This window comes from Impatiens glandulifera, chromosome 9 (assembly GCF_907164915.1).
Source record: "Impatiens glandulifera chromosome 9, dImpGla2.1, whole genome shotgun sequence".
Classification (NCBI taxonomy): domain Eukaryota; kingdom Viridiplantae; phylum Streptophyta; class Magnoliopsida; order Ericales; family Balsaminaceae; genus Impatiens; species Impatiens glandulifera.
In genome coordinates this window covers 27,425,434-27,441,231 of record NC_061870.1, presented here as the reverse complement: position 1 = coordinate 27,441,231, position 15,798 = coordinate 27,425,434, and the positions used below count along the sequence as shown (strand labels likewise).

Here is a 15,798-nt window from a genome sequence, read left to right as displayed (position 1 = left end):
GGTAGTAAAAAATCCGTTCGAGTTCGTTTAAAATATTACAAATTGAAACAAGCCGAGCTAGAGTTTTTAACTTTTCGGCTTGTCTCGTGAACATGTTCGTTTAGAGCCTCATGAAAATATTCGAATCTCGTTTATGGACGAACATGTTCGTTTAAAGTCTCATTTAATATTTATTAAAAATTAATATTTATTAACTAAATAATTTTAACGTAAAACATTCTTCGTAAACGAGCTTGAATAACTCTTGAGCCTAATTAAATATTAGTTGAACTCCAAATTTAATATAATAGTATGAATCGAGTTCGAGTCAAATTTAAGTCTGAATATATGCTAAACGAACCGAGCTCGAGCCTGAAATTATTCGAGTTGACTCACTCGTTTACCCCTAAAGTGGCTCAACAAAATGAACAGAATCATAATAATCTCTATATATAATGATGCTTAATTTCTAAGATGTTTAGAGCTGGTATTAATTTGGATATATATATATATATGAAAGTAAATGGATACTTGAGTCGGATTGTGGGTTGACTCGCCCATAAACTTAAAACGGTTAAAAATAAAATAAAAAATGTTATATGTATGTTACGAACTTGCAACATAACAGAAACAAGTACAATCCTTTAATCAACTAGGCTAACAACACTTTATATTTAAAATTAAACACCAAATTTGACTAATTAATTTTAACAATATAAGCTCAACTTTTTAACTAACTAATTTATTTATATATAATGATTCTTAATTTTTAAAGTGTCCGGATTGCAGGGTCGAGAGTTGTGGTTAATTTGGATATATATGTGAGAGTAGATGAATACTTAGGTCGGATTGTGGGTTGACTCGCTCATAAACTTAAAACGGTTAAAAATAAAATTAAAAATGTTATATGTATGTTTCGAACTTGTAACATAACAAACAAATACAACTCTTTAACCAACTAGGCTAACAACATTTTATATTTTAAATTCAACACCAAATTTGATGAACGCATGACATTTTCAAAATATAAGTTCAACTTTTTTAACTAACTAATATATATATATATATAATGATGCTTAGTTTTTAAAATGTCCGGATTGTCGGGTCGAAAGCTGTGGTTAATTTGTATATATATATATATATGTGAGAGTAAATGGATACTTGAGTCGGATTGTGGGTTTACCCGCCCATAAACTTAAAACGGTTAAAAATAAAATAAAAAATGATATATGTATGTTTCGAACTTGCAACCTAACAAAACAAGTACAACCCTTTACCAAGTGTAATTGAGATGTGATTTGCCGATGAATAATATGCCGGTATCAATTGAAATTGGTTAAACAAATAATAATCAAATATTAGATTGACCAAAGTGTGAAGTCACGATGTTAAATATTAAAAAATATGAATCAAATATTTGATTGACGAAGTGAAAGTGTAAGGTCACGAGATTAGAGGTTCATCCGGAAAAAAACATGTGATGAAATATGTGAGAAAATTAATTGTTTACCGACGTGAATAAAATGTGAAATGAGAACGTTTTATTTTTTATTTTAATATATTATTCGTGATTTATTAAAAAATTTAAACATTGAATATATATTACTATAATTTTTTGTTTTTATTTTTATATGTGTGAATTTGTACAAGAATTTTCCTAGTTTTATTAGTTTCTCAATAATTATTATTTCTAGAAGTGGAGATAGAAACTAATTTTAGTATTTATGTTATTCATTGTGTGACAATGTATAATTTTATCAAATATATATATATATATATATATATATATATATATATATATATATATATAATGATGCTTAATTTTTAAAGTGTCCGAATTGTTGGGTCGAGAGTTGTGGTTAATTTGGATATATATGTGAGAATAAATGGATATTTGTGTTGGATTATGGGTTGACTTGCTCATAAACTTAAAACGGTTAAAAATAAAATTAAAAGTGCCATAGGTATGTTTTGACCTTGCAACCTAACAAAATAAATAAAATTATTTAACCAACTAGGCTAATAAAACTTTATATTTTAAATTCATCACCAAATTTGATGAATGCGAGACTTTTTAACTTTTTAACTAACAATTATATATATATATATATATGCTTTAATTTTCAAAGTGTCTAGATTACCGGATCGATAGCGGTGGTTAATTTGGATATATATGTGAGAGTAAATCGGTATTTGGGTCGTATTGTGGGTTGACCCGCCCATAAACTTAAAACGGGTAAAAATAAAAATAAAAATACTATATGTATGTTTCGGACTTGTAACCTAAAAAAACAAGTACAACCCTTTATCCAATTAGGCTAATAACACTTTATATTTTAAATTCAGCACTAAATTTGATGAACGCGTGACGTTTCAATTTTTTAATTAACTAATATATATATATATATAATAATAATGTTTAATTTTCAAAATGTTCGGATTGCCGAATCGAGAGTTGTGATTAATTTAGATATATATGTGAGAGTAAATTAAAAATACTATCAAAATCTAATTCTCGAATTTTATATAATTACTCGTGCACGTAGATATAAAGAAATACTCATTTGTTCAAATACTGCAAATATGATAATACCATTCAAGAAAAACAAAAACAATATATAGACTCTTCTAAGGCAATTTAATGTTTTGTGAGAAAAATATATATCATGTTATTATGTCAATTGTCAAATATTAGAGATTTAGAAAAAGAATAATATTAATATTATCTTTTAATTATTTTTATTATGACTTTTTTCACATTATTTTATATATTTATCAAATCAATTTCTATGTTGAGTAATTAGTAGTTATTTTCCTTTGATTTATTCAATTTTTTTTCTTTCAAATTTGTAAGTTATTTTTTTGATTTAAAATTCATCCTTCAACCTTCATTACTTAACTTAATACAACAAAATATTATATTTTAATAAACTACCTCCAATTTTTTTTTTTTTGTTTGTTAAAACAAAAATGTTTTATTTTTTTTAAATAACCCTAGATCACACAATATGCAATTGTACATTATAAAGTTAAATTTATTATTTAATATTTGATACAGTACTTGGCGCTTTCATACAAAGGGTTTTCTCAGGTAAACTAGAAGCAGTACGATATACTTCCGCTTATCTATATCGGCCGCCGCCGCCGTCGCCGACGTATAGTCCAACCGGAGAATAGCTAGACGAAGATGTTGCAGAGCAAGTCTTACGTGAGGAAGACAAAGCAAGGAAAAGTTGTCAAGGTACACACTCGATATGAACCCTAGCATCAGAGCGTTAATTATTTTTCTTCCTCCTGTCCTGATTTTTAGTTTTTTAGGTCGTTAGAGAGCATTATTTAAGGGATGATATTTATTGCGGAGCTACCTTTTGCAAAGTCTGTGATGTAGCTGGGGCGCGGTTAAGCGCCTCAGCTCCCCTTATTCTTCTTCTCGACACTAACGTTGTCCTCAATCAGGTAAACTGTTGGAATTTAAGTGTATAAAGTACTGTTATTTGCTCATGATTTGATGTTTTTATGGTTATGGTTCGGATTGTTTCAGATTGACCTACTTGAGAATCCAGCAATTAGTGATGTGATCATGTTATCCGTGGTGCTCGATGAGGTTAAAAATAAGAATATTTCGGTTTATAACAGAGTTAGAGCTCTATGCAGTAACACAGCCAAGAAGTTCTTTGTTTTCTCTAACGAGCATCACAAGTAAGTTAATTGCCATTATTGACATATTATTTTAAATTTTAATTTGTCGCGAGTTCCAAATAGGTGTTCGTAGCATTAAAAACAGGCAGATCGTTTGTAAGGATAAGTTGACATGTTGATATAATGCTAGAAATAAATAATTTTACTTATCTATAAAAGGGAACAACCTACATAAAATCTCATATATAATCTCTGAAACTCTTACAATGTTCATATCTTTTAGGAGTGAGATCATAGTTACAGAGAAAGATAAGATGTGTTCGTAATAGTTTCTAGTAAATGGGTAGATAGTTGAGGATAGTGAATGAAGTTTTACTTATTCTTGTGATTGTATACAAGCTTTTTCAATTTCTGTTTAGAATTTGTCTACTTGTCCTGCATATATTTAAACTTGTCCTCCATGTGTCTTGTATGCCTTGTACCAGAGGAGACAAGGCCAAGATGACTGGGATTTATTTGACCCAATATGTAAAAGTTTAGGGGGTGATTGATCTTATATGTTTTGATTATCATCATATCATACTTGACAATTCTAGCATAAATGCTTTTCTTGCCTAGCCATTCTATTTTTTTAACAGTTGATCTGAGATGTGATATTTTTTGTTGAAGGGATACATATGTGAAGGCAATGGTTGGTGAAAGTCCAAATGATCGGAATGATAGAGGTTTTTCTTTTCTCCTTATCTTAATTACTTGGTGCAACATTGGATCATTTACTGACCTTAAGTTTACCTATTGATGAAAACTTTCAATGGAGAATTTAACTAATTTGTGTGATTTTTTTTGTTATATCCTTTATATGGACACCTTAACTAGGATGTCTATGTTCTACCAACTATTGATGTTTCAACCTTGTTGTATCCTGATGTTAAGGAGTATCTTGTTTCACTTCAGCGATTTACCCCATCATAATATAAAATCATAATTTTTCATACAGTTTATCATGCAAATCTCTGTGTTATTTTATATTCATTAGGATTGATCAAGTATGCTGTAATTTCTGTGTATTCCATGACCTGATGTGGCAATGTTTTTGCTTTAGCTATACGAGTGGCAACTCAGTGGTATCAAAATCACCTTGGTCATTCAATCAGAGTCCTCCTAATTACAAATGACAGAGATAACAAGAGGAAAGCCATAGAAGAAGGAATTTCTGCAGAGACAGGTGCACTTTCAACGCCAAGATTCCATTTTCCTTCTATCTAGCAGCCCATAAACATTTTTAATTATTGGATTGTTGTTCCCTCTGTTGTAATATTGTTAAGTTTAAAACTTTTAATTAATACTATTATATTGGGCATCGAAGAATGAAGCAAATGTTGACATTTGTTTATTCCAGTTGAATCATATGTGAAATCACTTGGTCAGCCAGAATTGCTTGACCTGCTTGTTCAGCCTTCTTCAGAGGATGTAAGAATGGAGGATGTCGAAGATTTAAGACCTTCAAAGAGAAAAGTGGTCTATTCAGAGGTATTGTGTATGAGATCATGTCTAATATCTTTAAATATGTCTAATGGTATCGCTAACCCAGTCGAACTAAAATTTATCTGATTTTCCCCTTGTATTTTTCAGCATAAGCCAATGTCAGAAATGATCACTGGTCTGCGTCATGGAATTTACCATCAAGGAAAGCTCCGTGTGAATCGCTACAATCCATTTGAAGCATATGTAGGAAGTGAAAGCATCGGTGATGAGATTATTATTTATGGTCGGTCAAATATGAACAGGTCTTTTGATGGTGATATAGTGGCAGTAGAACTATTGCCCCAGGATCAGTGGCATGATGAGAAGTCCCTCTCCATTGCTGATGAAGGTTCGTTGAGTGTGTGTTTTGGGTCCACATGGCCAACCACTTTCCCCTTACGCCTTTTATATGCATGGTAGAAATTGAACCCTTAACCTCTTATTGGATGTTAAGAGATTAACATCTAACCTAAGCTTTAGAATCAAATTAATGTGTAGATCATGTCTGCCAATAGAGATGGCCAAAAGTGTATCATGAAGCTACTTTGGACTTGTATGACCCCAGACTTCCGCATCCTAGAATATATTTGTTATAAGTAGAAACTGAACTGTAAGCTAGGAGTTTGGAGATGGGACCATTAAGCTAAGTCTTAGTGTCACATTGATGAAACATGACCTTCAAGCATAAAGTTATTGCAAACTTGTATGATTTGTAACTATAAAGAAGCTGGATAATGTACAAGCATAATAGTTCATCTGCTAAGACTGTTTAGGAGACATATACACATGTTGGCATTTGGCTTCATTTGTTAACTCTGAAAGCAACGAGTTCTTAGCAGGCTGTTCATCTTTTACTAGGGAGGCAGAATTACTGCTTCTTATTCCATCTCATAACTCTCTGTATAAGATGAGAATGCTTCTCCAAATTCACTGCCCTTTAATTAAAGACCAGTTAAAGTTCTGGCACTGAACAATATATACGATATACTTTGAACAAAATCCATGTACTAAAACCTTTTTTTTTGAGAAAATTGTACTGAAACTTTGTGTACTACTAAAACACATTCCCTGAAATGCATGTGAAGGTGTTATTTCTTTGCACAATTTTGTTGCATTCCATCTATATGTGGATATTCTGGTGGTCTAGTATTTCAGCTTGTTAACACTGACTGATCTTGCATCAATAACATTATATTTCAGAGGATGAAGAGGAAGGTGTTCATCTGGTTCCAGGCAGTGCTGATGATGCTCCTAGGATAACAAATCTTGTTCAAGGTTCTTCAGACGATCCACATTCTGTACCTTCTCGTCCTTCTGGACGTGTCATTGGAATCATAAAAAGAAACTGGCATTCGTAAGTAAGCTTATCATTGACTGATTTTATTGTAGATTGATGATGGTGCATGATTTTATCATGGGGGAAGAATTGAGACATAATAAAAAAGAAAGAGGGGGTATGGGTGGCATTGTTGTGACATCTATTTACCATGCGAAATACATGAAAATAGGTGCAGTCCTTTGTTACTTGTGTTGTTTTATACAAGAATTTTGTTTCTGCATTTGCTTCTTTTAAAATGGTCTGGGTGTGAAGACTCATACTTGTGACCTTGTGGGCATGAGTTCTTGCGCTTTATCACTGAACTAAATGAGTCTTCTTGTTTATTCTTTTTTTATAATGTCTTAAACAAAATGCTTAGTTTGTAATTGTATACTTTTGGGTCTTGAGCTAGTTTTGCCTGAATTTGGCCTTTTCGATTTTCCTAGAAATTATTGTGCAGTTACTTTGCTTGATGACATGCAGGTATTGTGGATCCCTGGAGCCAATGTCTATGCCTGCAGGCAGTGGTAGCATTGCTCATGCAATGTTTATGTCCAAAGATCGCAGACTTCCCAAGATTAGGATTCAAACACGACAACTGGAGAATCTTCTGGATAAAAGGATTATTGTAGCCGTTGATTCTTGGGATTGCTCATCAAGATATCCTTCTGGCCATTATGTCCGTACAATAGGACAAATAGGTGACCAAGATACTGAAAGTGAGGTATTTACTAATACAACATAGCTTCTATTTTACTTCATATATCCTTTTTAAAGGTATAATCTACTTCCAGAATCAGTTTGTGTTATGTTGTTGATATTGCTGTTAACTGCTTGGTTTATTAGAGACTTGGGCATGATCCTTGATGAATCCTTTTTTTTCCTTTTCGTGCAAATGGCAGGTAGTTTTGATAGAGAATGACATAGATGCCAGGCCATTTTCTTCCCAAGTTTTGTCATGTTTGCCACCACTACCCTGGTCTGTATCCTCTCAGGACCTGGAAAATCCTATCAGGAAGGATCTACGTCACCTGTGCGCCTTTAGTGTAGATCCTCCTGGTATATTACAGTCCAATTACCGTTTTGTTTCCAGTATATGAACTTTTTTGTGAATAGTTATGTTCTTGTTTTCTGCAGGATGCAGGGATATTGATGATGCATTACACTGTACGGCTCTTCCAACTGGGAACTATGAAGTTGGAGTCCGTATCCTTAGCTAAGTTGTTGATCTCATAGTATCAAGAAAAGCTAACTATGTTAAGCATCATCTAGAAAATGTTCTCCATTTCTATTAGGAATGTAGCTAACTCCGAGGCTTAACTACTTGAGGAAAAAATAATCTGGATAAGGAAGTTCATCCTAGGAAAGGGGGCACACTAATCTTGATTAGGAAATATGCACATTGAAATATTAATGTCTATCATCTTCTGTTCATGTTAAAACCTGTTAATACTTAATAATATAGAATACTAGATTTTTCTTGAGCATGTGTTCTTTACCTGTCATTTGCATATATCTCCTTGAGGAAAGGATATGGATAGCTTGTTTTTTCATTCTAGTTAATCCTTCCCAAACGGGAAAGATGCTTCTAGACTTTGCCCAATTCATGTGTGTCACTGTATCAAAACTAACCAAACTTAGGAGCTGTGTACAATCGTGTTTTGCTTTGCAAACATTTCCCACAATCTAGTCAGCATTAATTGGAGTTGGATTGCATCCTTTCAACTTGTTATTTGTTGTTCTTCTCTTGTTTGTTGTTGTGAATCACATTTCTGCAATGTGCTTAAATCTGTTTTAATTTCTGCTTTATTTTCCTTCCCATCTGAAATCATCTTTCATAGTCATTTTGCACATGTTCAGATTCTCTTGGACAAACAGTGTGATTTAGCTGTGACGCATATTTCTCGTTAGACCTTAATTACTTGCAATAGATATTGCTGATGTCACAAATTTTGTTCACCCTGGAACGCCTCTTGATGATGAGGCTAGTCAACGAGGCACATCTGTTTACCTTGTTGAACGACGGATTGACATGCTTCCTAAGCCTTTGACAGAGGGTAGTTTTCTTTTCAGTGTGCTTTATTGGGGCTATTGGTTAGAATTTCCTGTCTGCCAAGTTTTTAATAATTTTCTCACTTGTCCACGTTTTTGTCATGCAGATATTTGTTCTCTTCGAGCTGACGTGGAAAGACTAGCATTTTCTGTTATTTGGGTGAGTCATGAAATTTTTTTCCTACTTGGTTCACTTCTGTTTCTTTGACCAGATAGTCTCAAATTGGAGTTTTAACAACTTTACATGTCAAGCTTCATCTGATTCTTCATAATTTTATATGACTGGAAATACTGGATTATATGGGTCATATTATTGTTCATATTTGATAACCCCCCTCTACTAAGGGCAGTTAATTCCATCATTAGTATGAGCCTAAGTGAAACCATATGTGCAACTGGTCTTTTAGGACTAGTATTTATTTGCATCCATATTCTTATAACATTGGGATGTTAGATGGATATAGAGAATAAGAGAATAATTTTTGCAATAGTAGTTTGGATAACTGTTGATGAAGTTTCTAGAATCTGTGTTTTGTCTAGTGGTATATGTCTATACATTAATGTAGTACAAATCAAATTTCAAAATATTTCTTTAGAATTATTTTAATCAAAATGTGAATAAAGGTGGGAGTTCTTTCATTCTGTCCCACCTTTGATTAAGAGTAGGACACTTCCATGTTTCTCCAATCTGGGTGATCACTGGATTTGTTGCAAAGCTTTGGAAACGTTGAATGCTGTTAGAAAAACTTTGTAGCTCAAGAATTCTTTGGGGAAACATTGATATTTTGATTTGTGGCATAAAATTTCCTATTATGTTACTTCAAACACGTTTCAATCTTCTTTTTCTTTTTAACATTTTGCTGTACTATAGTGCGGATCATGTTTATTTGAATGTAGCAAGTGTTCTTATGTTGTTTCACAATGCGCCAAAATATCAGGAAATGACACCTGAAGCTGACATTATCTCTACAAGTTATACAAAGAGTGTGATAAAATCATCTGCGGCGCTTTCTTATGGTGAAGCTCAATCAAGAATGGATGATAGGTGCTCCATCTTTATTCTATTTACCTCCTTTGGCTACTTCAAGTTCTATGTTATTTTCAAGAATGGATGCTATTTTCATTTTTCTTCTTGGATTTTAATGATTTTTTTGGTGACCTGATCAATTTGTTACACTTCAATAATAATAAGCTTGTCATGTATTATGTCATGGTTCATGTTATCCCTTTTAAGGGTTCTTTGCCATTCTTATGCTAGCCCATTTACTCCCTGCTATATAATATATTAACTATTTGGTGCACCAGGTTGTGTTTCCATCAAACTTGACAAGACATCGCTTGATTATTTGTTTTGCAGCTCATGTTTATTTTTCAATTTTTTATGAACTGAAGTTCGTTCTAGAAATAATCATACTGCAGTAACTTGGCAGGATGTTTCTTGCTGATATTGTTTGTTATTGACATTACTTTATGTTATCTTTCGTAGTCGCTTGACTGACTCATTAACTATGGACTTGCGAAATATGAATGCTTTAGCAAAGGTATGCATAATCAATCCTGCTGTATGATCTCTTCTTTGATAATTGCTGCAACTAGATATTTCATTGTAGCTTCTGCTAAATATTTTGTTTTTCATTTTCAGAAAATGAGGAAGAGACGTATTGATAGAGGAGCATTAACTCTTGCTTCTGCTGAAGTCAAGTTCAAACTTGATACAAAATCATTTGATCCTCTTGATATTGGTACTATGAGAGCTCTATTTCTTTTTTGGTTTAATTTTTTTTAATCATCCTTGCTATGTAATGAGAACAGTTAATTTTAGAATACTCATGAATGCTTAATTTGTAGTGTAATGAATGTGAATAAACTGAATATTAGGTTGTTTAGACAAAAAGGAAGTACAATAAAGCCTTTATCTAGTTTAGGTGGACCTCCATCAGAAACTGGAGGGTGATTCTTGGGTTTATAAGGTACCCACTTGAGATGTCCTTTTGTTGGTAGATTTGATAGCCTAAATGTCATGCCCTGCTATTGCGGTCAACCTTAGGGTTTAGGGTTTAGGGTTTAGGCTAAGATGGTGGCAGGAGAAACGTCAGGACAATAGACAATATGATTAGATAATTACTGGATTTGGTGAAATAAAGCATTTTATCGTTCTATCTTGAGCTTTTCTAGTTTTACTTAGTTACTTCCTGAATTTTGAACATAGCAATCTAGTTATAGATTCGTTTTTTTGTTAATTAGTGCTCAATCTACGTGTAATTGCAGGAATGTATCAAATTCAAGAAGCAAATCAGATGGTTGAGGAGTTTATGCTTGCTGCCAATGTTTCAGTAGCAGAAAAAATCCTCCAACATTTTCCTAATTGTTCATTGCTTAGGTACATAAAGTTGTAACTTGGCGCTTGCATTAACTGTGCTTAATTTTTCGTTAACTCTGTTTTATTCTGGAATTAATTTACCCTAACCAACTTAATCCAAAGATTAATCTAACGGTTTCATTGATGTGGACTCATATCCTTCCCTAATCAATAATTTTTGCTAGAATGCGACGAGAATTTGTAATGATCTTGTAAAAGATTTAGTTCATATTGCTGTTTTTTTTCTGCAGACGTCATCCAAGTCCAACCAAAGAGATGCTTGAACCCTTGCTTCGTACTGCTACCGCTGTTGGTCTTAATTTGGATATATCAACTTCTAAAAATTTCGCTGATTCACTTGATCGTGCTATGGTGAGTTCATTTGTGTAATATGCTACAAATGCTTAGGCACATTGTGAATTTCTAACTCTGATTTTAATTCTGTTTCTGGAATCTGACTATATGCAAAATCAGTAGCTTATATTTAACCGTAGTCAACTGTGTTCTACATAATCTACTCTTGATGTGATTTGCTTCTGATTTGTTTATTTTCTATTAAAATGATTATTTATTTAATTATTCAATATGAAAACATTCTAACTTGATTTTTTCATATGGTTATGATTTTTTAGACTGATGACCTTCTCTCGAACAAATTAATCCGCATTCTGGCAACTCGATGTATGACACAGGTTAAGTTCCCCACTGATCTTATTTTTGGTTGAAGGAGTACATTTTCCTTATCAATTTTTCGCATTTGATGGGTTACTTACGCTTTTAAATACGTGCAGGCGGTATATTTTTGTAGTGGAGATCTAAGTCCTCCAGAATATATTCACTACGGGCTCGCCGCACCTCTCTATACCCATTTCACCTCTCCAATCAGAAGATATGCGGGTAAGTCAATGTCTTGTGTATCGTTTGTGATGGTTCATTTTAGATAAGGCCTAAGATTATGGATTTATGGTTATTGATATGAAAAAACCTTCTCTGCAGATGTCATTGTGCATAGGTTGTTGGCTGCATCTTTAGGGATATACAAACTACCGGAGATATTTCGAGATAGACCCCAGCTTACTAGCATTGCTGATAGTAAGTTCTATTTGTACAGAATATAGTGATTTAATCTCCAATGAAACTGATGCAAGCTTCAATGGACTACTTATTACAACAATATAGTGATTAAATCTCTCATTTGGTTGATTTTGTATGGACAAACGCTTCCTTGGAAGTGCCTGTTGTAAAAGTTGTCTGGTTTCTTGAGCTGATAAATGTCCTTAGCGTTTATAAGGTGTCAGTGAATTTTAAGGCACATAATTTAGTGGCATTGAGGAATTGACAAAATGCAAAATGCATTATTTAAGTTTCTTTGGAACCAATGTCTCTGCACAAGAGTCGTACTATATTTGTGTTCCATGTATTATTTGTTTTCATTTTACCATTTTCACGTTTGGGAGCCTTTCCTTTTTTCTATGTCTGGAACTTGTTGGTTGACAGAACATAACAATAGTTTTTTGGTGTTTGTCACACTCCAGATTTGAATTACAGACATAGGAATGCTCAGATGGCAAGCCGGGCTTCGGTGGAGCTTTTTACTCTAATTCTTTTCAAGAAAAGGTACGCATTACCAAAAATAACCTTTTACTTTTTCTTTCTTGGGTTGGGAGCATATCATAAACTAATTTCGGAACCTTGTATCCTTATGTGCAGCCCAACAGATACTGATGCGAGAATCCTGAAGATAAGATCAAATGGCTTCATCGTCTTTGTTCCCCAGTATGTCCTCTTAGCTTGTAGTAGTAGTAGTAGTAAATACTATTGCAAATTATTACATACTAATCCTCCAATCATTTGGGAAAATGAAATTTATAGGTTCGGCATTGAGGGTCCAGTTTACTTGACGCAAAGGGGTGATAAAAAAGGAGCTGGAGAATGGGTGGTTGATGAACAGAAGCAACAAGTAAGGAAGATAGATGGAACTGTTACTTTTGGCATTCTTCAGTCTGTGAAGATTCACCTGGAGGTGGTTGAGCCACAACCAAACAGACCAAAGCTCCAACTTAACCTTATTTCCCCGATCGACGACCAGCCCTAGTCTCTCAATTGTGAGTTGTTTATTTATGTAGTGGTTAATACGAGGGAATTAGATTGTGGTATTTGAATATTGTCTACTCTTTTGTTCTCTCTGTTTTAAAGAATTATATTATATTATATTTTGAAATAGTTTTAAAATTCAATTGATTAAAATCACTGTTTTTCAATAATATATACCATATGTTCTGGTTTTTAATTAGCGTTGACATGTGATATGACTAGGCTACCTAACAAGAACAAGTGGGGACAGCATTACATGGAAATCACATGTTCCTTTGTTTTTGGATTAAAACATATATCTTTTTCCTACACATGTTTTTGGATTCCATATATAATTATTATAAAGCACACTATTGATAAAAGACAGTAGCCCTAGTTCAGGACAATATCCACATGAAAACAGTAGACCAAACAGTGAGGGAAACGCAAGCTACGAGATAAGTCCACAGGAAGAGCACTGAACATTCCTCTTGTGCAACATCGAACAGCTGTGTCATCGTACCTATTTAATTCAATATCATGATCATAAGATTTTATTTGAGAAAATGAATGAATGAATTATTGTAAGTGTGGGGCAATTTACTTATATTCATTGCAGGAGGAAGAGCAAACTGAATCATGAGAATGTAGTGATATAAAGGATCGTCTGAAAGTAAGCCAAGCCCTCCAGCTGTTTTCACTACACCCATCCCAATTATAGGAAGACACACGTACTTTATGAATATAACCGCAATTGTTGTCGATGGTCTCAGACTAGAGCTCCGTAACCCTTGAACTAGGTTGCCCCCGAGTATGAGGGTGATGCAAGGAATCGTACCATCTCTGCAATTGTCGAGTGAATTAATTATTGGGTTATGACAAGATCACCCAAACGTGTTTAAGTTAGATACATACCCTAAGAGCTTCACCGAATCTTGGATCACTCGTAAAGGAGCCTTGTCCCCAATTAGAAGTTCTTTTAGCCATGGGATGGCTCCAAAAGTGAAGCCAATTATCTGTTTGATCATTCAAACCTACTATTATCCCCGGTCCCCAATTAATAATAAAAGTTATAAAACAGAAATAGTAAGTTACTGCAGCTATGGTTGGTGGTGACATAAGCTCCTCCAATATTTGATGGAGCATTTCAACTACATTTTTCAACATTGATGGTTTGTTTGAATCCACTTGCTCCAAAGGATAAGATAACTTTATTCATCAAAGAAAATGACAATTTTACGCATTAGAAACAAATAAAAATGAAATCCTCAATTATAGGCTATATAAATTACCACATACAATTAGAGAATCAGATTCTCCTCCATCCAAAAGAAGAGTCTTGCTATCAGATTCTAAGTCCTTGTTTGGTGTCTTTGCTGTTATATCTTCATCATGATTTGTTTGAAGACCAGCTTTATACTTAACTGCTGAACTTTTTATCAATTGATATGCATAAGTCCAAATGTAGAAACCTCCAAGCTGTGAGTTTTGAGATAATAATCAAATAAATATAAAAAAAAATTCAAATTTGAAATGATGATAATAAGTGCTTACTGCCATGGAGAGTGATGCATATGAAAGACCAATGGAACCACATGCTTGATGATCACTACCAAAAGGGCTACCATCTTCTTTACAAACTGCTGGTACTATTATCAACAAAAGATTCCCCAAATTTCCTAATATTCAAATAACACCATTAATTTAATCTATATTTATAATTGTTACATATATATATATACACACACTAATATACCTGATGCGCAACATGCGATAATCAACCCTTCTAAATGTGGCTCTGGCTTTAGTATTTTTACTGCAATCCATCCAAGTAATCCTCCAAATAAGAAGGTCAAACCAATATTCACCAGCATAAACCACCTGACCAATCAACCAATCAACCAACCAAGCACAAATTACAGAAATACATGTCTTCCTAGTTTTACAATCAAGAACAATTTGAACAAACCTACCATGCCATGAGGTCTTCCCATGTGACAGTCTTGGACAAACTCGCAAACATAAGTGCTGGAGTAAAAACAACGAAAACAATCTGCAACAGTTTATATAAAAGTTTATAATTACATCTCATGAACAACTAACACAAGACATTCATTCATCATCTCGAATTCGAAACAAACCTTGTTCAATGACTTCCTAGTATCAGTAGAAAGAAGTTTAAGGTAATCTGTTGCCATGAAAGCTCCCAATGTACCGACTAAGAGCATCTGAATTACAGGCATAGAAGCCACCTCTAAAAGTGTGAAAAACCCCATCTCCTTCTTTCAAGCTTTCTCAGGAGCAGAATCTTTCTAGCACTTGTTCCTGAAACTATATATTGTCAATATCTCAAGCTATATAGATACATATATAGAATCCTTGAAGTTAAATGCATAGTAATCATATAATATTCATTTAAATGAAAATCTTTGCATTTATAACAGTAATATCTTAAATTCAACCAATAATTAAAATTTCATTAAATCATTAACAATTTATCACCAATACAATTTACACTACAGCTATAATATCAATCCATCCATTCCATATATATATATATTCTTCTTTCTTTTTAAGAAGAACTTGAAACAAATTAGGAAGAAAAGAGATCTGACCTCCACCACCACTGCCGTAGAGCTGGATTTTACGTAGCTAAATATTGCGCATTTCTATGCAGTAGCCAGTACTATATATATATATATATATATATATATATATTTTTTTTTTTTTTTCAAAATTATTATTTTGTAATAATCAGAATCATTTAATAAAATTACTTTTACAAAATAACAAACTATAAAGGGAAATTGATTTTGTTGATAATTATCACTTTTAAAAATTAAAAAAAAAAAGT

At 33.2% G+C, this 15,798-nt stretch overlaps 2 protein-coding genes across 2 annotated transcripts; one reads left to right on the top strand and one right to left on the bottom strand.

Annotated features, from left to right (window-relative positions):
• Positions 1 to 3,049: 3,049 nt before the first annotated feature.
• Positions 3,050 to 13,110, top strand: LOC124913788 (exosome complex exonuclease RRP44 homolog A). The gene is made up of 24 exons (XM_047454203.1): positions 3,050 to 3,220; positions 3,298 to 3,435; positions 3,521 to 3,678; positions 4,288 to 4,343; positions 4,721 to 4,843; positions 5,018 to 5,148; positions 5,251 to 5,491; positions 6,343 to 6,496; positions 6,944 to 7,184; positions 7,363 to 7,519; positions 7,598 to 7,666; positions 8,392 to 8,517; positions 8,620 to 8,672; positions 9,451 to 9,557; positions 9,999 to 10,053; positions 10,155 to 10,254; positions 10,781 to 10,892; positions 11,123 to 11,243; positions 11,504 to 11,563; positions 11,663 to 11,768; positions 11,868 to 11,963; positions 12,407 to 12,488; positions 12,582 to 12,647; positions 12,744 to 13,110. The coding sequence occupies exons 1-24, from the start codon at positions 3,167 to 3,169 to the stop codon at positions 12,964 to 12,966; spliced, it is 2,829 nt and encodes a 942-aa protein (XP_047310159.1). The 5' UTR covers positions 3,050 to 3,166; the 3' UTR covers positions 12,967 to 13,110.
• A 112-nt stretch (positions 13,111 to 13,222) lies between these two features.
• On the bottom strand, positions 13,223 to 15,616 carry LOC124913789 (protein PIN-LIKES 7-like). Its single transcript, XM_047454204.1, has 10 exons — positions 15,560 to 15,616; positions 15,086 to 15,269; positions 14,918 to 14,997; positions 14,701 to 14,825; positions 14,499 to 14,623; positions 14,244 to 14,423; positions 14,040 to 14,153; positions 13,860 to 13,960; positions 13,549 to 13,787; positions 13,223 to 13,467 (listed from the first exon to the last, which is right to left on the bottom strand). The coding sequence occupies exons 2-10, from the start codon at positions 15,218 to 15,220 to the stop codon at positions 13,343 to 13,345; spliced, it is 1,224 nt and encodes a 407-aa protein (XP_047310160.1). The 5' UTR covers positions 15,221 to 15,269; positions 15,560 to 15,616; the 3' UTR covers positions 13,223 to 13,342.
• Positions 15,617 to 15,798: the final 182 nt, after the last annotated feature.

Excerpts from the sequence above, each read along its gene's own strand:
- LOC124913788 (XM_047454203.1), top strand. The coding sequence starts at position 3,167 with ATGTTGCAGAGCAAGTCTTACGTGAGGAAGACAAAGCAAGGAAAAGTT. Across the intron at positions 4,344-4,720 it reads AAATGATCGGAATGATAGAG|CTATACGAGTGGCAACTCAG; the intron begins GTTTTTCTTTTC and ends TTTTTGCTTTAG. Across the intron at positions 7,667-8,391 it reads GAACTATGAAGTTGGAGTCC|ATATTGCTGATGTCACAAAT; the intron begins GTATCCTTAGCT and ends TACTTGCAATAG.
- LOC124913789 (XM_047454204.1), bottom strand. The coding sequence starts at position 15,220 with ATGGGGTTTTTCACACTTTTAGAGGTGGCTTCTATGCCTGTAATTCAG. Across the intron at positions 14,998-15,085 it reads CTAGGAAGTCATTGAACAAG|ATTGTTTTCGTTGTTTTTAC; the intron begins GTTTGTTTCGAA and ends AAACTGTTGCAG. Across the intron at positions 13,468-13,548 it reads TCCTCCTGCAATGAATATAA|GTACGATGACACAGCTGTTC; the intron begins GTAAATTGCCCC and ends TGAATTAAATAG.